A 23,182-nucleotide genomic window follows, 5' to 3' on the forward strand; every position below is an offset into this window, starting at 1 on the left:
GGTCCAGGGGTAGAGGCTGAAGGACACAAGTGACAAATCAGAGCCACGACAGAGAACACTTGGAGATTCCCAGTGCAAATTCCCACATGTGTATCCCCCAGAGGAGGAGGAGGAATGAGCCTCAATGTCCTCCCATTCCCTGGTTCCAGCTCCCATTCCTTGCACACGCTACAGCAGGGGATGAAGCTGGAATCAGCACCCAGGCATGCACATAGTGCATCCACACAAACACACATCCACATTGCTTGCAAACAAAGAGGCAGACTGTATTCTCTCTAAGGGGGGCACCCTCTTTCCATCTGAGGGGGCAGAAAAGTTGAGCAGCTGGGCAAGCCCCTCCTGGCACTCTCTCCTCCACCCCCCCACCACAGGCCCCCCTTGCCACCCTACTTTTGTTCCAGGATGTCACGGCATCAAGAGCAAGTCAAAAGTCATTGCAGTGCTAGGCACCCAATCTTATCTTCCTGGTGCAGACATTGCCTCTGGTTGTTTCCTCTTGTCGCTGTCTTCCCTCCCATGACACAGAAGTGCTGGCAGGCACAGGGACAGCCAGCCAAGCATGCATACACACACATTTACACTTCTAGCTGGCAACACACACCACAAAGACTCAGCGGCAAGAGCACACACACCCCTCCAAAAAAACCAAAACACCCCAGTCTTCCTCATTGGTGCATGGAATAACTCAGTCAGCAGCATGATCCCAAGGGAATGGAGTGATCAGAACCATCACCTGGAATTAGGTTTGGGGTACAGTTCTTAATTTCTACAGCCAAGGGGTAGCATTCCCACCCCCACTGCAAAAGCCCTTCTTCCTAATCCCAGCTGTGTCTTGGCTAGATGTGACTCTTCAGTGGCCATGGACAGTGGCCCATCATTCCCACTTGTCATAGTTAACCCATCGGGTGGGAGAGGGGTCTGCTTCACCAGCATGTTTCCTGCAATAAATGTGCCAGTGAAGGAGCTCCCAGCAGGACTGAACCATACCCCTTGGCTGTCCCATCAGTGATGTCTGATGATTGGCAGGTGGTTTGGGAAGGAAAGGCCTCCCTGGCCAAATTGGACCCCCTGATGGATCGAGACTAGCCCACAGAATGGAAGTTCACCACCACCTAATTTGGGAAGGACCCAAGCTTAAAAGGGCTGAGAAGCACTTTCCTGAACAAACCCTGCACACTGATTATGACATTTTTAAAAACCTGTCAGAAACCCCCACAGGGGTAATGAACATGCAGGTCTGCCAGCCTAGGGGTGGCCATGATACCACCCACACCATCTGAGTGTGTTGCCAAAAAAAAAATGACAGGTCCTCAGTCAAGAGGCAGCCCCTGTTCAGGTGATCAATAGTAAGGCTGGCACAGGACACATAACAATTTTATTATTTATACGCCGCCCATCTGGCTGGGTTTTCCCAGCCACTCTGGGCAGCTTACATGTAAATTACATCCCAGAGATTTATGAGATCCCTTACGATTGGCTGCAGTCATTTGCATATCACTGACCCATTGGCACAGATGAGGGGCCTTTATTTGCATGCTATCAGTTCATTTCTGAGTTGGTAAGTGTCATCTGCCAACAGTGTGGAATTCTCTGCCAACAGAGATTCAGCAGACATCTGTTTCAAGTTCTGAATGCCTGCTTTTTTGTGCCATCAGGTTTATGCAGGCAATTAAGAATACACCTTTGCATAAGTTAGTGGATTTCTAACTTTTTAAATATGTATGGTTTCATGTGCCATTGTTGTAAAATACTCTTCTTTTTTAAATAGCAGTGTATAAATAGGATTATAAATAAAATGACCATATGATTCCCCCACCCAATTCTTCCTTTGAAGCACTGTCCTTTCCCACATGGGCATGAATGACATCATGGAAGGCATGAATGTCTTGAGGTGCAGAGCAGTTGGGTGTCCCCAAAACAGCCTAGTGGGCCCGTGGGGCTCTTGGACTGGAAGTTCCCCAATCCTGAAATTTATACAAATAACAGACATATCATAGGCCACTGAATGAAGGTGGGTTTTTAAAATTAAGCCACGCCCATACTGGCCTCTCTAGCCCCGCCCACTACTCGAATGTGGCCCCCGAGAGCTTTTCCATGAGATACCGTGTGGCCCTTGAACTGAAATTAGTTGCTCTATCTTGGACCTTGACTTAAAAGGCGAGCCTCCCAGAATCCTTTGAGAACCCCGCAGGATCAAACTCCTAATTTCCCATAAGCCTCTGCGCTGGGCAAGTGAGCCGCTTCCAGCTCCTTGCTAATAAACTCTCTGAACCAAAGGTTCACCCCACCCCGGCTACCTTAAACTGTTATCCAATGACAGATAACGAGCTCCTTGACGTCATCCCTTCTTAACGTCCTTCCCGCAAACGCAGAAAGCGTAGTAACCCGAGAGGCGGGGGGAGGGGGGGGCTCAAGTACAACCAATCAGAGTTCCTCGCAGTTTCGAGTCTCCCACTTTTCAGCTACGTTTCCCGCCCACCGTGCTTCATAGCCAATCCATGACACGACGGCCCGGTTTATAGCTGAGCGACAACCAAAAGACCCAATCCACTTCAGTCCTGCCTTTCCGTTGCCTTCCTGCCAATCCCTTTCCCGCGAACGCGCCCTTCTTCCAATCGCCTCACGGCGCGGGCTGAGCGACACGAACCTTGGCCAACGGGGTGGTGCGCGGGAGCGCGAAGGACGGGTCCTGCAACCAATCGCCGCCTCCCGCCTTTGTGAGGGGAGACTTTGGCGTGGAAGGTTCGCGAAATCGCGCCATTGCGTGTGTCTTTCCGTCTATGGCGACTGGTGCGAACGCGACGCCGCTGGGGAAGCTCCACCCGCCCCCGCCGCCGGGCAAGGCCGGCTACCCGCTGCCTCCGCCGGGCCTGGTCATGCAAGGGCCCCCGCCTCCACCGCCGCCGCCGGGCCCCGCGCAGGCCCAGCCTCAGCCCGCCATCCCCAGCCTCATGGCGGCCGCCGCCTTCCCCTTCGCCGCCCTCCCGCCGCCACCGCCGCCGCCTCCTCCGCCGCCGCCACCACCACCGCAGCAGCCCCAGCCGCCTCCCCAGCAGCAGCAGCCCCCGCCGCCGCCACCGCCGGCCCAGCAGCAGCAGCAGGCTCAACAGGCCCAGTATAGCCAGTACCGCTTCCCCTCGCCCCCGCCGCAGCCCCCGCTGGGCCTGGAGCAGCAGCAGCCCCCGCCGCAAGGCCCGCAGCACCTCCACCACCTCCAGCAGCAGGACGAGGGCGGACAGGCCGGGGCCGGGAACCAAGGCAAGTCGGAGGGAGGAATGGCACGCGGCCGCCAGCGCCGCCTAACGTTTTATTACTATTATTTGATCGCTGTTGGTATGAATGCCTCGCTGTCCAAGAGGCCCTCTTTCTCTTTGAGGTAGGCTAGGTTGAGAATGGAGGGGAGGACATTTCCTCCCCCGTCTCCATGCTATAACCCCGCGAAGCAGGTCAAACGCACAGGGTGAAAGTCTGGCTCGAGAGGCATCTTTTGCCATCACAGCAACCCTGCGAGGTTGGGCTAGAGGGGTGTGAGAAAGTGACTGTCCCGAGATCGCTCCGGAGGAGGAGCGGGGCCCAGAGGCTGACCGCCTGTCTCTCCGAAAAGACACCCTCCTGAGCCGCTACACCACGCTGTGTGTAAAACAGGCGACGTGGCCCTTCGGGGTAGGATTGCTACGTGGTTCCTCCGCAGCTTCTAATGGTATTTTCAGTGCTCCTTATTTTAGGGATTTTCATGTTCCTGTTACAAGCATAGGTTAGGGTTTCTGGTCAAATGTAATAACTCAATTTAAAAGCAAAAGAAACCAAGTTTAACCCATAAAGAGCTAGCTGCACATCAGAGAACTTAACCAGATGTCACCGGTGAAGCCAGATAGAGGGATTTTGAACTCCCCTTCATCTCATTTCCTTCGTGTTATGTTTACAAACATGATTCTAGTAAGCGTGACATTAAACACAGGGAGCTAGAGAAGGATTGTTGGAGTGGATTGAATGAAAGAGGAACGAATAATAAAATGCTGGTGTGGCTTTATTACTGTTAATAATAATAGGACTGGGAACACCCAAGTTTCAAATTTCCAAGCGCACTGGGTGGCCTTGGACTGATCAACCTACCTCTCAGGATTGTTGTGAGGTTAAAATGGGGGGGTGGGGGAGTAGAATCAGTGTGTTATAAAAACAAATATAATGTGCTTGTTATGGTTTGAGAGAGGTTTCTAGTTAAACAGTGGACAGAGTTTAAGGGAGCTGTGTAATCTGGTGTGTTGGTGCCTTTGAAATAGCTGACGTTTCCCTGTGGATAAGGATGGACAAAATGCAGCCTTTTTGTAGGACTCTTAAAGAATTGCGTAATAAAGCTTCTGTTTTTCTAACTCATATCATTTTTAAGGGCAGTTAATTTTACCCTGATTTTAATGTTCTCCAGGAAAAATCATTTTCAAAATTTTGGAATAAGATAAAAAAGTCTTGTAAGTAGATTGTAATTCTGTGGAAAATGTTACACATCTGAAGGAACTGTCATTCATGTAATTTTGCAGTGCTTCATTTGGTGCAAATACTGTTTAATAATTAAGCAAATTACTTGAGATACGTACCAGGGTATGTGGAGAAATAAGTAGTAGGCCCTCATGTTCCAAATGTTTGCTGATCTAGAACTAAATAGTACTGTAGTAGCATTGTGTCCATAATCTGGGGGGCAAGGCTACTTTGTGTGGTGTTTCTGTATCCCTTTTTGAACTATCTTACCAATAATTTTTTCTTACCTTTGCAACAGTTTCATCTCTGAGAATATATTACTGTACTTCACAGTTTGACTTTGAATTGTGTATTAATGTTGAAAGGGCATTGCTTTCTTTAGTAAGATTAATTAACTGCATGCTCACCTAAAAGCCACAGGCATTAGCCAAGTTATAAAAAGAAGAAAAGGCTTGCTCAAGAGACACAGCATGCCTAAACTGAAATGACTTTGAAATCCAAAGGAACTAAAGAGTTGGCTCCCAGATTGCAAGAGACCCCATTGTCCATTTTATGTGTGGGAGCTTGATCATTGAAAGAATAGAGATGGTTTTGTTATGCTGTGGGCGCTTGTGATATGCTTTCAGGACCTTGTCACTCTTTCCACGACTTCTACTACTTATTATTATTATTATTATTATAATAAGAATGATAAAATTTGTATACCACCCTATACTCACAGGACTAATTTGTTCTGTTAAAATTGTTTTTAATAATGAATTTTAAATTGCTGTAACCCACCCTGGGACCTGATAGTAAAGGGTGGGGTAATAATAATAATAATATGCCATGGTGGGGAACTTGAACAATGTTAACTAAGGCTATCTTAAAGCCAAATTGAACTTTGACACATAATTAACTGTTCCTTTAAAGAAACCTATCTGTCTGCAGATTTTCCCAATAAAAAGAGGAAGAGGAGCAGATGGAACCAAGATACCATGGATCAGAAGACTGTCATCCCTGGAATGCCCACAGTTATCCCTCCTGGGCTTACCCGTGAACAAGAGAGAGCTTATATAGGTAAATACTCGTTCTTTTCCTGTTTTCATTTGTTCATGTCAGTACTGATCCAGACACTATTTTTGGTTGTGTGCGTCTGAGGCATTTAAAAATTGTGCTTTTAAGGGCTCAAGTTGTTCTAGCCTTGTTTTCATTTCTTAAAATAGATGAATATTCATGTCTCTGCTCAGAGTGAATTGTGCGCCATCCTAGCTCCTTGTACTGTTTGGGTGAAAGTGTGTCCTCCACAGGCACAGTAGAAAAGCTAAAGTCCTTTGAGGTGCTGGGGAATGAAACTTGCTGACATTTACTTAATTGGCCATTAAAATCTAATCAGGAGGGTCTCTTATTAGCTTCACAGACTCCCTGCTAACAGAAAACACTAAGAGTCCCTTTTCAAGCTGTATTGTTGGAAGCAAGTACCTCTTTTGCAGTGGAATATTGTAAACTAACCTAACCATGGTTCCCTTCTGACTTTCTCTTATGTTGCTATGCTACTTCTTTAAAGCTAAAATTGATACTCCAAGGTGGTGAAGATTGTTGATGCCACTCAAAAGCAGGGAGAGCCCCCTAACTTCTGATTTTTGATGGGTGGGCTTTGCTAGGTTAGTTTGTGGATCTGTACTCACATACACAATTGCTGGGAAAGAGACACTGTTCGGTTCTGTGGGAATCATGATGTTGGAACTGTTAACTGAAAACTGGGGAGTGACAAATGATACTGTATTGTATGTGGAACAGAGAACGTTATTTGCATTATTTGTATTGAGAAATGTGGTGTGACTGTTTATTTGTGACTGTTGATCAGTACTTCGACTGAAATCATTCTAGTGTGCTCTGGTGTTACATTACATGGTACAGTCCTTGCCTTCTCAATAAACCAAGGTTTTCCCCTGAACATAAGGCCATTTAATAACTGTTCATCTCATTAGGATTGCACAATAAGCTTTAACTCCTTTCTTATGCATAAATCACTGAGAATTTTGATATATCATGTATAGCTATCCATAATACTGCTGAGAGCTGCTTTACTGCTCTAAAGGCTTGCACAATTTTCAAGGTTAAGTCAATGTTTATACAGTGCAGAATATTCTCTTGAGTCGGTCAAAGTTTCTGTATTGAAAAGGTGTGCCACTTAATGCAAGTTGGAAAAGCTGGTTGTTACCTTGTGCTCTGCACTGCATTCCTGAAGAGTCAGTTTTCTTAACATTTCTGAAGTTGTTTTTTATTTTTAATTTACCTCTACTTAGGCTTTGCTTAACCAAGCTACACTACCTGATCCCTACCTTATATTCTTATTAACAGTAACTTGGTACTAATTTAATAGTTCTTACAGATCTGGTAGAGAATCGATGTGGGCGAAAGAATGGTTGGCTTGAAATGATCAAAGAGAGCAGCCCTGCTGTTGAACCATTTGGTTTAGAAATGCATTAAAAATAAATTCTGATATGTAATTGAGCAGCTCTGTTAGACTCTGCTAACAAACAGCTCTGTCTGTAAATGGATAGAATTGGGTCAGAATTCTCAGTCTATGCGAAGATACGAGTGCTCCACTTGCTTAACTAACTGGTATGGTGAAAATGGGCCTTGTAGTCCACAACAAAACTAGGTAAAGAGGCAGAGGAATGTGTGACCTTTATTGAGTCTAAATACTATCACAAAGGTACATGCACATCTGTAATAAGGGAGTGAGGAAGGCTCCTTCTATGTGAAAGAGAATATACCATTAATATACCATTAATGTGAGAGATGAAATACCAGTGTCAAAAAAACGCAGTATTACAGCATTTCAATAAAGGAAAAACAATTTTTGAAAAACCAAAGCTTTGCTTGTGAGCAAGCTCTGGAAATAAGTTCCAACGTGTTCTGAACTTTGCCATGGTCAACTCTATTGATTTCAACAGGTGATTGATTTGCTTGAACCTTTTCAAATTATGTTTACTTCAAGGAGATCAAACATGAAGAAGTAACGAGATTAGAGCTTTTTGAAGATTTTTCATGTCACTTACTAAGATGAATAAGTGGGAACAAAGTTTGAGAGAGATTCTACAGTAGAGCTAGACACTGCCTGGCCTGGAGGAGAAAAATTGGCTGATGAACTTTAGGCTGTTTTCTGCATTCTTGGAAATATATTTGCTAAGGACTGCAGGCTTTCTCAGTTATAATCCACATTGAGAAGCCTTGGTGACACACAAATGATGTTCATAATATGTCTTGTGTGATCACCAGTAAATAACATATTTGTTCCTTCAGTTCTCTCATGTCTCCATAACATAATATTTAATGTCCAATAGTGTTTCAGCCCCACATTTGTTTTCACGTTTAACATCAACTGAAGAATCTAGATGTTTTCAATGATTGATTAGATAAGGTTTGCCAATGCCTAAAATAATGAAGGACATCTTTTAGTACCAATTTTTCTGTTGGTTTTGGCTCACACATGGAATGCATTATATTTTGATGTATGTACAAAGCTCATCCACCTAATATCTCATTTGTAAGGTTGTGGCTGGAGAAACTGACAGCTAGTTGCATTTTCTGGCATTGTTGGATTTAATTTTAAGGGATGTCACAATAATATAAAAATAAGATAGTTTACAATTAATTGTATTTACGGCTCATTCTGTTATTTTATCTTGGGCGTCAAAGGCCAGGGTAAAGAGGTGCATTTTCAGGGGACGACAAAAGATATACAGTGAAGGTGCCAGACACATCTCTGAGAAGGAAATTCCACAACTTAGGGGCTGCTATAGAGAACGACCTCATCAGGGCCATCATGACTGAACTTCTGAGGGTGGTGGAACTAGGTGCTGAACACAACACCTGAGAGCATCTTTAGGGAAGGAGTTGGTCTTGCAGAATTTGGGGGCCTAAACTCTTTAAGGTTTTAAAATGCTAATGTGAGCACCTTGAATTGGGCAACCAATGCAGCTCTTTAAAGGCAGGTATTATGTGCATTCTAAATGGAACTCTAGCCAGCAATATGGTCACTGCATTTTGGACCAGCTGAAGTTTCTTGGTCATCTTTAAGGGGGCAGACACAGTAGAGTGCATTGCAATAATTCAGTCTGGAAGTTATTAGAGCATGGAGTGTAGTGGTTAATTCATCTCAGCCTAAAAGGGGTCCTAGCTGTGCACCAGCCAAAGCTGGAAATAGGCATTCCTAGCCACCAAGGCCACCTGAACCTCCAGTGACAATCCAACAGTTTACCTGACCCCAAAGTATGGGGTCTGCTTCTTCTTGAGGATTCAGCTTCAGCTTACTGACTCAAATCCAGCCTTAATTCATTGGCTTGTGTTTTGGCTCTTTATAGCATCTTCCAAAGTTACTCTCAGTTATTTCAGGGGAATCTCCCAATTTGACATGGTTCCATAGCCAGCATTATTTGTGTTTGTCCCCCCCCCCCTTTGTGTGCCAGAGGCCTATGGAAAGAGGGATTGATGGTGTCTCATCATATTAGGCTTTGGAGCAAGCAGAAGTGGCTGCTTTTGTTTTTCCCAAAGCTCAGTGCAACATGGAGAGCAGCGCTCCCTCTCCTGTATACAGAAACCCTTTTCCACCTCCAAAGCTCAGCATGAAATAGAGGCCTCCTCTAAGATCTCAGCAATTCATGAGAAGCTGGGTTGTGTGGTGTTGAGTGGCCTTCTCTCACCAGGCCTGCTGCGCCCTGGAGATAGGTTTTGTCAAGCCTGGATTATCTGCATCTTCTATGTTCTGTTACATGTATAAGGAGTCTCTTATTAATATGGGTGTGGGTGTACCTTTGCTTAGTAGTGATTTGGCTCGCAGTCTACAAACCATTTCCTCCATTGTAGCCTGACCGATGTCTGGGAGACTTGAACAAAGCTGCTTCAACAAGGGGCTTCGGTTCTGAATCCCAAACCAGTTGCTGCTCTGCCTTTGATACTCTTCACTAGTTGAGCAAATACTAATCCTTGCGCTATGTTGGATGAACCAGAGTAATTTTTTTTATTCTGGGTGTAAAAATCGATTGGTACATGTTTGACATCTGTTAGTACTGGGTGTTCGGTTGTCTTTGTGCATTATTGGATAACCAGAAAATTAAAGCATGCTTTCCTTTAATTATGCAGTTCAGTGTTTAGTGTTTGCTAGTTAGCAAAGGGTTACATAATACATGCAGAAGCATGGCCTATATGACAGAATCGCAAGAAAGAAACAACGTCTGCTAATCGGGTATGATCTGTGCAGTTTCAAAGTTCCATCTTAGATTGACCAATGCATTCATAACAAAGCAAGATGGTTCTGATGTTTTAAAAGACGTGAGCATTGGTGATGGCCATGCTTCCTACTAGAAGTCTTTGTCCAATGCCAATTATAGAAAGTTGGGATGATTATCTTTCAGTAGCTGGAAATAAGATTCACAAAGATTAGATATTTTATTTTATTTTTTGCTAACTCAGATGAATGCTTTGCTTCCTGATGTGTAATGTTTTTTGAATACTTGCTAGAAATAATGAGACTGTTCTGGAATCCTGATGAACATATTTGACTGAAATAACATTGTAGGGTTTCCTGATCTTTATATTGATGAAGTATCAGTCATCCCTTGCAAATTCTCCAGTTCTTCATGCTTTGATGTTGAGATTTGAGATGTTTTTTGGTAACATTGTCTTTTTTTCCATCCTTTTTTCTTTCCTAACCTGGTTTCTTCCAGTGCAACTGCAGATAGAAGACCTGACTCGTAAACTGCGCACAGGAGACCTGGGCATCCCCCCTAACCCTGAGGACAGGTTGGGAAACAGTTTTAACCAGCTGACAGTAACATTTTTTACCTTTTTCAATAATTTTTTGGTGGCATCATAATGTCAGTTCAATGCAATTTCTTCCTAATGAAATGTCTTCAGTGGTCTAATTTGTCAGAGATGGTAGCTGAGATCTTACTTGCTAGGGAAGGTAAAACCAGAAAGGGATAAAGGTTCCATCCTTGCTTGAGGATTTCTAAGTCTGTAGTTTGCAGTTATTTAACCCGACCTAAGAAAAAGATACATATATGGTGGCCAACTAATTTTAACCTGTTCAGTGCTGGTCTTGGGCAAGTGTCCAGAGGTTTTTCTCGCAGGTTCACACTGAGGAATCCTCAGCACAGTCACTGAGTCTGAGCAGCCTGGAAACTTTTTCTGACAGCTGATTTTACAGTACTTTTCAAGTGGTGGCTGAGTATGGTTTTTAAACCAGATGGGTACTAACCAATTTCTTTGGTAGCAGCTACTACACAGCATTGGCCAATATCTTGGGATTTGGGGCCCAAGCAGTACTGCACCTGCAGTATGCCGAATTGGACACCTGTGGTTTTGTTGGGCTTCAGTGTCATCCAACAAAATAACTTCTGTGTTTGATTCGTTTTTTAATTGGCTTGTAAACATTAATTTCTTTATCACGAGGTATAATCAGGAAATTGTTGTGTTATAGCATGTTGCACAACTTGCAAACTAATTCTTGTTCTTGAAGTGGAATACACTTTCCCCTTAAATTTGGCCCAACTGAAACAGTTATTTGGGACCGTAAATAAACATGGTGAGGCTGCCAGTAGTTTTGGACGCCTTGCAAAAGAAAAGAGCTTTCAGCTCTAGTTCTTGGGGCCTGATATTGCCTATTTTAGTTTTAAAAGTACAATTGAGGAAGACCTTTTGGACTCCCATAATGGGCTTTGAGTTAAACTTGACAGGTGAACTCATTCTTGGTGGGAGCAGATTTATACGCCTTATTTTTGTGCTTTAGAAGAGTAACATGAGGTGTTGGGTCTTAATGTAACAGAAGGTTAATGCAGAATGTGGGGTGGGAGTGGGGCCTGCAGTTACTGTCATATATACGTAAGACGTTCTTGAACTGAGACCATACTGGCTAAAATACATGATGCCATTAACATATAGTAAAAGTGAATTACCTCACTTGCTTGCAGAAAGACAGCTCTTACTAAAGGCATGAAGCTATTAGATACATTCAGTGTTAAACTTTTCCTGAAGGTTTAATCTTGGAACCATCAATTTATTAATTACCCATGTCTTTGTGTTTAAAAGGATCTACTCAGCTAGTGAATGGGTTTATTTTAAACTTATTAGTGAATGCTGACTGGGGGAGATAAAATTGTTCACATTGCTTTGGGACTGTGAAGCCTTCTCAGGTCCTAGAAACGGAGGTGTAATTTAGATGTGATCACTCCTTACAAAATCTGACCTTTTTATTTCATATTCTTGTGTTGATGATTCACTTCAGGCTGAGAAGACATTGGGATCAACTGGCTCTAATCAATCCTTTAACCAAGTAGAAAGAAAGATTGTCTAACTAAAATCCCAAGGTTTAGGTTTCTGATTACTTCAAGGATGTATTTTTTTTGATAACATGACCAATATCTCTTCCCTTCTTGCAGCTAACTCTAAATTTTTATTTCAATATGTTTGGAAAAAGATCCATAAACTTAAGCAGAATTCTAAGAGTGTGGCTTTTTTACCGCAAGTGCAGCTGTGATAAATCAAACTGACTCTTTTTAATTTTAGTTATAACATTTTTATTTGTAAGAACCTCTGGGCATCTAAACTACATGGAGAAAGCAGGTCTGTCTCTAGCAGTTTACAGGCCCAGACTGTGGCATGAGAAGGGTGGGCTTGTTGAACTTGTACCCACCCCAGTTCTCTAACTCTTAAACACAGTAAACAGGTTCAGTCGGCCTTGATGCAGCCAGCAAAATGGAGGTAAAGCCAGGACAGAAGCCTTGACCCGTCCACGTGGTGCCAGTGAAATAGGCATAATTTGTATTGCCAGAAAGGGTTTGATAGAAGCTTAACCTGTCTTGTTACTTTTCTGATGTTAAAAAGTCCAGGGTTAACATGAATAATTCTTTATTGATTTACCTCCTGCACCAGGGTTCTTTCTAATTGTTTGCCTCCATGGAATAATGAAGTTGGAAAGTTTGTTCTTTGTGTGAATCAACTTTCTCCATCTTCCCTGCCCCCCTCCCCTTTTTTAACAACAGGCACACTCATGGCAGAGCTGTTGTCATGGCTGTGTGTGACCCCACTCCCTTTTCTGCACCCCTCCTTACCCAATAAAATACCCCAGTTTTTTTCTTCCTGGTAGCAGGCAGTGGTTTGCTACAGCCGCCTTGTCCATGAGGCATTAATGGGCATGAGTGAGTTTACACCTTCCTTTCCTGTGGTCTCTTATTTCATTTTATTTTTCTAAATTGTGCTAGAGTTGAGGGGAAGCCTGTACTTAATAAATAGCCTCAAGGGTTCAGTTGCATGAGAAATAACTGGAGATTGTTCCTCTGCAGGTCTCCTTCCCCTGAACCGATTTACAATAGCGAGGGGAAGCGTTTGAACACCCGTGAATTCCGTACACGCAAGAAACTGGAAGAGGAGAGGCACAACCTGATAACAGAGATGGTGGCGCTCAACCCAGACTTCAAGCCACCAGCTGATTACAAGTAAACTGGGGGAGAAAGACAAGTTTGGGGTTAGGGGTAGCTTCTTTCTTGCCCAGCCTATTACCTGAAATGGATCTAGCTTGCCTCACAGTCACTTTGAGCTTGCTTAGCAGCATTTCACATAAATCAAAACTGAGTAAAAATTGTTTCTTAAGAAGACTCAGCAAATGACATTATAGTCAGTCAATACCATTAAAATAAAGAATTGAAAGGTCTTCGGCAGTCACCTAAACACATCTGGATATCTGACAAGTTAACAAAGAGGAGAGCCCAGAAGGTGAGGCAGTGCAGCTGAGGAGACCCTGCTTTGCATTCTCACTCACCAGATCCCGAAAGGTGGGGGCACTCTCAACAGGGTGTCTGAAAATCTTAGGTGGTCTGGTTTGTATTTTATCAAAATTAGCAGCCATTGTAGAATCATTTGCTCAATAACCACTTTGAGGTTGTTTTTGTAAAAAACAAGTAGTAATAGCATTTTTAATAAAATAAATGAACTGATTATGGCCTCTCAACTGGTGCTATCCCAGGGCCTCTTTGTTTTGAATTGTTTTCAAGGGTTGTCAGTTTGAGCTTGGCAGGGGTTTGTTGTTGGGGACAACCACGCATGACACTTGCTGTCTAATCATTCGCAGACCTCCAGCAACTCGAGTGAGTGATAAGGTGATGATCCCACAGGATGAATATCCTGAGATTAACTTTGTTGGACTTCTGATTGGACCCAGGTAAGAGCATGTGTTTCTTCCATGGAGGGTGGATAATTAAGTGGCAAGTCCAGAGTCATGGGAAGGTTTTGGGAAATGGTCTTGATGTCAAGGGGTGGTGATGTAGAATGTTGGATATGTGAGAGTTGCTTTAGCTCGTGAAGTTTTTCCTCTGATCAGATAAAATGTCTAGTTTAATGTGTCACTATTGATCCTTAGTAAATTCAGCAGGCATACTGTAAATTTTCTGTTTCTCCCCACAATATTTCCTGAATGATTAAGACTTTAATTATGAGGCAAGGCTGATCCTTGGAACCTGTTTTGTAAACCTTGTACAGTAGCAATAGGATTAGGTTCCTTTAGCTATGTTGTTTCCTTATCACTGAAATTTATTCCCCCTGCCTTCAAGATAGCCTCCTAGTTGTTTGTTTGTTTCTGAAGCTGTTAGTGGTGGGAGTGCCTTTTCTCTTTTGAAGACACTCAGAGTGTTGGCTGTTGATTTCAACTCTTGGATTTGGGTTCTCCCCATTCTAGAGGGAACACATTGAAGAACATTGAGAAGGAGTGCAATGCTAAGATTATGATCAGAGGCAAAGGGTCTGTGAAAGAAGGGAAGGTGGGCCGGAAAGATGGCCAGATGCTGCCTGGTGAGGATGAGCCACTTCATGCTTTGGTCACAGCTAACACCATGGAGAATGTGAAGAAGGCAGTGGAACAGGTAAAGGACACAGAGGGCCAAGCAACAAAACACTGTGTGATCCTCCCTGTCTCATGCATTGGTGGGTGTTTTGGAAGTTTCCTGCATGCCCCCTGGAAGGACCATGGTAATCCAATCCGACCAGTGACCCAATCTTAATGATAGAGCAACATGCACTCCTCTCCTCTTCTAGATCCGTAACATTCTGAAGCAAGGCATTGAAACTCCAGAGGACCAGAATGATCTACGCAAGATGCAGCTGCGGGAACTGGCCCGCCTCAATGGGACACTGCGTGAAGATGACAACAGGTGCGTATTGGTCAGTGCCCAATTTCGCCCACTGGAAAGGAGCTCGGGTCAGTTACAATCTTTTCTTATTACTGTCCCTTTTCAGAATTCTGCGTCCATGGCAAAACACTGAGACTCGCAGCATCACCAACACCACTGTGTGTACCAAGTGTGGAGGAGCTGGCCACATTGCATCAGATTGCAAATTTGCCCGGTAAGCCTCAGCTGGGAAGGCCCGAAAATTGCACTGCTTGTGCTCCAGAGCGAGGAGCAGGGCATCATGCCTGTGACAAGGTGTGAGCATCTGCTTCCTCTGAAGTGTGAAGATTTAATGTAGGTGTTTTATCCCTGGAATAACTCACTCGGTAGAGCATGAGACTCTTAATCTCAGGGCCGTGGGTTCAATCCCCACGTTCAGCAAAAAGATTACTGCAGTAGATGACCCTTGTGGTCTCTTCCAACTCTACAATTCTATGGGTGCCTTAAATAGCTTCTGGTAGAAGTGAAGATACCCATAATTGGCCAGGAGGGGAGGATTACTGTCCAACTCAGGACTTGGGTGTTTTTGATATTGCAGTTAGGATCTTGGCCTCTGTAACTGGCTTTCTCCTTCCAGGCCTGGAGACCCCCAGTCAGCCCAGGATAAAGCACGCATGGACAAGGAATACCTGTCTTTGATGGCTGAGTTGGGAGAAGCTCCTGTCCCAGCATCGGTGGGATCATCTTCTGGACCTTCCAATCCACCACTGCCAAGTGGTCCAAGACCTTCGGGGCCGGGAAACAACCAGCCACCTCCTGTGAGTAGTCATGGGCTTCTCTAGGTGGAAGGTCTTGGTGAGGGCAGATTGAAAGACATGGGAGTAGATTCTTCAAGTATTTCGAAAAGGAATAATAGGATTGAATTGAGCCAGTGTGCCTGGCAGGACATCAGAAGAGTTTGTTGTTTGTGTTATGTAGAAGTAAAAAGTGTAACATCCTTGGACGGGTGAGGGTATCGTTAATTTTGGCATGGCTGCAAAGGTAAGTTTTAAAACACTTGAGCACTTCTTGCTGAAATTTCATAATCCTGTGGTGAGGGGTGAGCAGATCTTCCCCTTGGACAGGGGTTAGGATTTTGATACTTTGCACTGACCGATGGGCAATTCACTTCTAGTGCAGAGTGTACATGGCCTGTGATCTTCCTCGCTTGTTCTTACTTCATTGGAATAACTGCTCGTTTCCATCTCTCTCCTAGAACCGCCCGCCATGGATGAACTCTGGCCCCTCTGAAAACAGGCCCTTCCATGGCATGCATGGTGGTGGTGGAGGTGGAGGCGGTGGAGGAGGAGGAGGGGGACCTGGAGGGCCTGGTGGCCCTCACAATTTCCCCCACCACATGTCAAATATGGGAGGACATGGGGGTCACCCAATGCAGCACAACCCCAACGGTCCTCCACCTTGGATGCAGCCTCACAACCCACCAATGAACCAGGGACCACATCCTCACGGTCCCCCTGGGCCCCATCACATGGGTAAGTACAATCCAGAACACCACGGGGAGCCTACTGAAGGGGGAGGTGAGCCTTGGCGATATTGGGAATGGGTAGGGTCAACCTCAGTACAGCCTCATGGGCTGATGAGCCTTGCCCTTCCATAGCCCAGTCTCGTTTATTTTTGCTGGTGGCTGACTTTGTCATGATGACCTGGGCTGGTGGAGCTCATCAATTCCAACTGTTGCTAAAGCTATGGTCTCTCATTCCCTTAAGATCAGTACCTGGGCAATGCGCCAGTGGGCTCTGGGGTCTATCGCCTCCAAGGAAAAGGTGAGCAACCTGTTTGTTTCTTTTTCAAATTGAGGTGGGGGCACACAAAGCACGTGTGTGGGTGTTACCCGGTTCTACTTAACTGTCTTTCTGGCTCTGACCTTGCAGGTATGATGCCGCCTCCGATGGGTATGATGCCCCCTCCGCCCCCTCCACCCAGTGGTCAGCCTCCCCCGCCTCCCTCTGGTCCTCTTCCCCCATGGCAGCAGCAGCAGCAGCCTCCACCCCCGCCTCCCAGCAGCAGTACTCCCTTGCCATGGCAGCAAAGTGAGTAAGAGCACTTCTTTTAATTTTGCACCTCTGTGACCTGCCTCTGGGCAAGCTAAATGTGGGTTGGTGGCCACTGGCCAGTTCTTCCCTCTCTCTTTCTGTGCCTTGCTTGCACTTGGGGGAAGTTGTTGACCTCTAGCCTGGCCTTCAGCACCTGCAATAAGCCTCTTTCCCCCTTGATTTGCAGCTACATGTTTATCTGAACTTGGCTCCTCAGAAGGTTCCTCAATTGGCCACCCCTCTGCCTCCAGGGCCTGACTTCTTGCCTTAGCCAATTTTGGGGGGGAAAGTTGGCAGAAAAGCTGGCATATCTTAAATGGGAATCACCTTGGTCAGTGGGGATTGGAGCAGTATCCTAGCTATGGGTTGATTATTGATGGGCTGGGTCTTTTTCTTCTTTGGAGAAGGTCGGATCGGCCATTTCCCTGCTTGATGCGGGGCAGGGAGGAGCAGCTTGGCTCTGAGCTCTTGGGGTGACCACTTGGTGTTTTAAATCCTAGATACGACGACCACCACCACCACGAGCGCTGGCACCGGGGCCATCCCTCCATGGCAGCAGCAGCAGGGAGCGGCGGCGGTGGCAACTTCTACGGGGGCCCCACAGATGCAAGGCAGCCCCTCCATGGTGCCTTTGCCTCCAGGGGTCCAGCCTCCGCTTCCGCCCGGGGCCCCGCCTCCTCCCCCGCCCCCGCCGCCTGGCTCCGCGGGCATGATGTACGCCCCTCCCCCTCCTCCGCCTCCCATGGACCCTACTAATTTTGTCACCATGATGGGGGTTGGAGTGCCAGCCTTGCCACCGTTTGGCATGCCCCCTGCTCCCCCACCACCCCCACCACAGAACTGAAGAATGGTTTTTCTATACAGTTTTTTCTTGCCAATCTGGAGCCAGGAGCTGGAGGGGAGACTTCTGAAACCCAGCCAGGAGCACATGAGGAGTGTGTGTTCCTCTTCCCCCTCCTTACTCTGTACTTAGAGAGGTGTGTGACTCTTGTCAGAATCCTTTTTTGATGACTGACTGGTATACTTCAGTAGCAGAACTTGCCCATCAGGACACTAGTGCTGAGTCTCCCCGCCCCCCCATCCCACGAAGTGAGGTCTGCACCACCATCCTAAAGTTTGGGAAAGTCCATGTGAAACTGCCAGGTCTAGCCATGGTGGTAGCAACGGTGGCAAGGCCCCTTCTGTGTTTAGATGCAGCTCTACCTGCCTTGCCCTCTGGGGTGGGACAGTGGTTTTTGTTCATTTTAAGTTCTTCTTACAGAATTAGATTTTTAACCTCATCTAAGAGACACAAGTTTTCCATGGCCACATGTATCTCCCATCACGGAAAAGTCTTGTCAGTAGAGTTAAAGAAGCAAATGGATTATTTCCGTAGATTTCTTTCTCTGAAGCTGGACGTCGCATGCACTGCAGTTGATACGGGGAGTGCCAGTTTTCTCCCCTTTTCTCCATAGCAAAGGAAAGGCAGACTTCACAGGGTGGGCCTTCCTTTGAAACTGGGAGTGGGGGCTTTAGGCCCTCTCCTCTACTCCCGTTGAGTAGTTAAGATGAAGTCACAATTGAGAGGGCATCTTCATCTCTTTTGAAGTCCATTTTGATATTGCCCATCTGCCTAGAAACTCCTTTCTTTTCTTTTTACATGCCTTGAGTGTTTTGTGGTTTGGGGTGGACCCGCCCCTAGATTGAATGATTTTTGTTGACAATGATGTGTGTACAAATGCTTCATTCAATCTCCTGTAACCATTTTCTTAATTGCTTTTTGTGTAAGAATAAAAGAGCAGTGAAAGGGAGGTTCCAATTAAATGCAGCTTTTAAAATAGTTCTTGTTGTGCATCCCTTTCCTTTAAAGGGTGGGGGGAGCAGAGGATTCTGTTTCTGGTGTTTGCTGCTACCAGTAGGTGGGGGCCAAGTTCTACAACATCAGCTAGATGTGTCCTGAGAATACTCTACTGAGCCAGAGGGCTCTTCCCCTGTATGCTACTGGGAGTTATCAGTGAGTCACTTCTGCTTGGAAAAGTTCTACCAAATGGCCCTCATCCCACTGTCAACTCCCACTCTTGCCAGTTTTTGTTCTTGTCCACTAGTAGAAGCATGTGGACAGTCCAGTCAGTTTCATCTTTGAAATTACAAATCTCCTTGATCTGCCTGAATGTGTTGGCGTTGTTTCCCTCTCCTTTTACGGATTTTAACTTCCTCTAAAACAGAGTTACAACTTTGGACAGGCTTGAGGCCTTCTGGCTAGCTCATTAATGCCTGCCAGTAGCTGGTGTGTGTGTGTAGCGTCTGAGGCAGTGGGGTCCTTTTGAGCAGTCCCCTCTGCTGCTCCTTTGGTGGCTCCAGCGAGTGTGAAGTCTGTCCTCTCCACAACAGATTCCTGCAGCGTTTCCACCCATTCAATTTGCTGTTGGTGTCTTTGTGCGTCACCTGAATACAAAAGTGCTCCAAGCAAGAACATTCTGTTCTGAGGCTTAAGGAGTATGCTGGTGTCCCCGTGTTAATCAGCCGTTTAACAGCATTTACGCTGCACAGAGATGGCAGTTAAAGCCAGTTGCGAGGGATGCTAAAAATGGTGATGCATGCCCACCATTTTTGTTCACTGTTGGGATGCTGCGTTCCTCCTTTCTCTTCCACTGCCCCCCACCCCCAGACTTGACTTGGAAAGAGACATCTTGGTTAAGAACTGGCAAAGCTGTTTGGCTGTACACTTGCTGCTACTGTTCCCCCATGAATATAAAGGTCTCCCCACCCTGTTTCCAGTCTGCATATGACGGTCAGAATATCAATTAGGAGAAAAGCACTGGCATATTTAACATTTATTTAGGTGACTTAAGGTGGTATTAAACCAACTGCAAGACACTCCTATTCATAACTAGATGGCTGCTCTCTTGTCAATTCTGAGTTGCAAATGGGAGTATCATAAACCACTTTCTCTTCCCTTTGTGTACTTTAATATAATCCTGGAAAGAAACCTTGTTGGGATATGGGGAAGAAACAAACCCAGGGAGCTGAGCTGGGAAGCCATTGTCGTCATATTGGTGGGGGGTGTCTTCCACCTCAAGCGCAGGAGTTGAGAGGTAGCTCACCTCCCAAGCAGGTTCAAAATGCACAGGAGATAAAACACCCATAAGTGTCCTGGAATCCACACTTTGCTCTTAAATGGTGTGGCCAGACTTTCCTATGGAGACAGTTTGCTCCAAGCTACCCAGGTTGTCTAGTGTTCTGCCAAATCCTGGCTGCAGCAGCTATGTGGTTACATAATTGTGTGAGATCAACCCCCCTGTAAGGGAGGCCTTGAATGCAGTTTCTATTTGTTCCTAGAAGACAAAAAAATCTAATTCCAGGATCAAACCATAAAAGAGAATTGTAAAAAATTGTGATGCAGATTTTGTGACCCATTTGCTATCTTGATGGGGACCTGCCTTAAAGCTGTCACTAGGGTTACAGAAAATGGGCTTAAGTGTGATTATGCACACCTGTGCAGAAGAATCTGCCCTCCAAGTCAGATGGGGCAGGCAGGCATGGCTTGCGAGGGTCTGCAATCCTTAAGGGCTTGTGTAGGCTTCTAAACCGATCAGGTTTCATCTCCAGCCAAGTCACCCAATGCTCTCTGTTTAGCTTTATGCCTGACCTTTGGGCGAAGTCTCATGGCATGCAGCTCCCTCCTTGCTTTGCTCTTTAACTGTTCCATGCATCTGAAATAAGATTCAAGTTCCCATCTGAAAGCTCCTAGAGTTTGAAAGAAGCAGTTCACCTAATGGCCTAACACCTTTTGAGGTGGGTGGTTATGAGATTCACACTGCAGAGTCAACGTTATCTACTGGGGACTGACTCAACTGGACTCTGCCTTGTGCAGAGAAATACTGAACTCTCGGACCAAGTAATGCTTAACCAGTAGAAGTTTGAAAACCAGTTGCTTTTCAGTACCCCCCCCCCCCAATTCGTGCCCATTAACTTTGCAGGCCATCTCGGTGTAGTACAGTCAGTGTAATAGATTTTGCTATGTAAGCAAATTTTGCATAACTTACTCTGACAGTATGGGGGTAACAAGGTTGTTGAGTGCTTGAGTCCTATTTTTCTTTACTTCTTCTGCTCCCCCTGCCACTCCTTGTTTCTGGTCCTCCTCAGACTTTCTAAGATACTGCCATGTTTATTTATGTAAGCGTAAAGAATACTGCTCCCAGAGAAGAAGCTACACTAGTCTGTAGCATCAAAAAGAGGCAGGTGCTGCTGTAATGACTGATAATGGCACAATTTTCATGCCCACTTTACCAGGTGCTCATCAAGGTTTCCTCAGTTGGCAAATCTACATGTGCACAGTTCCCAGAGGTATTGAAATCTTCATTTTAAACAACATGCTGGTCAGAGGCAAATGATTCATCCTGCCGACTATTGTAAAGCTTAAGGTAATACACATTACTTAAAGCTGAGATTCTTGGCAGGCAGAGCTGCTGTCTTTATCCCCTGCTTCCAAGTGGTTGAAGTGGGGGCTAAGTGTTGTCTGGTTTTAGAGCAACTGTCCCAAAATGCTGAGTTTTGTGTACATTATGCAGATTTGCAGCATAATGCTTGTTTTGCATAATCTGGGAGGGAGGGAGGACTTGAGACACTGGGCTTCCTGTCCACTGGATTTTTTCCCTAGCTAGCTTTGGCAGTGAAGGCTCAGTGGGTTGGATCCAGACTTAAGTTAGTTGTGCTTAAAGGTAAAGGGACCCTTGACCATTGGGTCCAGTCGTGACCGACGCTGGGGTTGCAGCGCTCATCTTGCTTTACTGGCCGAGGGAGCTGGCATGCATGCGAACCAGAGCAGCGCATGGAAACGCCGTTTACCTTCCCGCCGGAGCGGTACCTATTTATCTACTTGCGCTTTGACGTGCTTTCAAACTGCTAGGTTGGCAGGAGCAGGGACCGAGCAATGGGAGCTCACCCCGTCGCGGGGATTCAAACCGCTGACCTGATCAGCAAGCCCTAGGCTCTGTGGTTTAACCCACAGCACCACCCGCATCCCTATCATAGTTGTGCTTAGTTCCTGTTTAAATGAACGGGACAACTTAGGGAAGGCCAACCTTTCAATACAGTACTTCATTTCAGTGAGACCCAAACTACTAGGGTGCAAGGCTCACCAATCTTTTTGATGCAAACCTTAGTTATGACTACTGCTGTGATCTTAGGCACAGTTTGATGGGACTGAAGCATTCAACAAGCAGAGGGAGCACCCTGAATAAGGAGCTGAAGTTTTATTTGCAAAAAACAGGTCTGGACACCTCATCTCACTAGGGGATGCTTCAAAATGCAACCACACAAATACACACTGCCTTCCTGATCTAAAGTATTACTTGGGGCAATGTGCTTTTGACATTATCAGAAATGAGCAATGGGGGAATTTTATATTGGCACCATGGATAACATGGACAAAAATCTGAGGTTTGTGGTTGATCCAGACGGTGGTCTTGATGTGCTCCTGTGTCTTTGGGCTCGGGGGCTGGTGAAAGTTTCTTTCCTTCTACAATTTAGGAAGCTCAACAGTAGCCTAGACCTGTGCTCACATCCCTCATCAGCCATGAAGGTGACTGGCTGTTCCTGGCCTGGTTACCGACAGACCAGGCCTTGTCCTCCAAATCCTCCAAGTTCATGGCACTGGCAAGTGCCGCAGAGGATGCCATTGCTCCTGCTGTGAAGACAACCCAAGCGCCGTGCATGCCACCCCTCCCTGTGTTCATCCTGCATCAATGCAGATACACCCCCAATATTGCAAGGAGAAGCAGGAGCTGGCTGGCTGGCTTGGCTAATCAGCTGGTCAGTCTCGGAGACCTCATCTCATCAGCTAGATCCAATAAAGGAAAGTCAAGAGCAGGCTACAGCCCCCACCTTCTCTGGCTGCAGGCGCCAGGTGTCATAATCCTGTTACTTCTTCAAGCTCAGCCCCAGCTAAATTTGGGATGCCTTGCACAGCAGGAGGTGAGCAAAGTGCACCTGTGCCAACCAGGACAATGTCTGGGGTGGAGAGGTGAGCAAGAGCCATTAGCTTTGCAAGGGATGAGAAGAGCTGGCCACTCCCCTTTCACGAGAGGAGGCTGCCTGTTGTCCTTACCAGCCCATCAAGGCCATTTCCCTGGCCCGGGTGTTGTGTGCTGTTAATTGTCCCTTGCATCAGCTCCTCTTTCTTTTGGGATAGTGAGGCATTTCTAAGTGCCCAAAAATGTTTCCAGGTGTGACATTGGTGGGTTTGATGCCATAGCACAGATGCAGAAAGTCCTAAGAGTCCGACGGGTTCCTGAAGCTCATCTAGTTCAACCTCTGGTCAGTGCAGAGAACCCAGACTAGAACGGATGGTGGCACAGCCTCTGCTTGTTGACCCCCCAGCCAGGGAGAGAGCCCACCCCCAACTAGGTCACTGGTTGTCAACACCCTTTCCTCGCATAACTTGTTTCAACACCCTTTCCTCGCATAACTTGTTTCTATGTCCTTCTC

The 23,182-nt window shown here is 45.9% G+C and overlaps 1 protein-coding gene and 1 long non-coding RNA gene across 7 annotated transcripts; both read left to right on the forward strand.

Moving 5' to 3' along the window:
- Window positions 1-2,729: 2,729 nt before the first annotated feature.
- Window positions 2,730-18,533, forward strand: SF1 (splicing factor 1). 6 transcript variants are annotated; one of them, XM_081892650.1, is made up of 13 exons: window positions 2,730-3,258; window positions 5,386-5,532; window positions 10,188-10,263; window positions 12,804-12,956; window positions 13,589-13,678; window positions 14,192-14,375; window positions 14,548-14,663; window positions 14,749-14,856; window positions 15,259-15,439; window positions 15,877-16,153; window positions 16,388-16,444; window positions 16,553-16,715; window positions 17,215-18,533. In XM_081892650.1, exons 1-13 carry the CDS (start codon window positions 2,781-2,783, stop codon window positions 17,468-17,470), a joined length of 2,286 nt encoding a protein of 761 aa, XP_081748776.1. In that variant the 5' UTR covers window positions 2,730-2,780; the 3' UTR covers window positions 17,471-18,533. The 6 variants fall into 6 exon arrangements, with proteins under 6 accessions (XP_081748776.1, XP_081748774.1, XP_081748777.1 ...); XM_081892648.1 differs by having other exon boundaries at window positions 16,553-16,711; XM_081892651.1 differs by having other exon boundaries at window positions 16,393-16,444; window positions 16,553-16,711.
- Window positions 12,963-13,406, forward strand: LOC309359184. The gene is made up of 2 exons (XR_014163767.1): window positions 12,963-13,101; window positions 13,140-13,406. It is a non-coding gene; the product is annotated as an uncharacterized lncRNA (long non-coding RNA).
- Window positions 18,534-23,182: the final 4,649 nt, after the last annotated feature.

This window comes from Podarcis melisellensis (assembly GCF_964234715.1).
Source record: "Podarcis melisellensis genome assembly, chromosome: 16".
NCBI lineage: Eukaryota > Metazoa > Chordata > Lepidosauria > Squamata > Lacertidae > Podarcis > Podarcis melisellensis.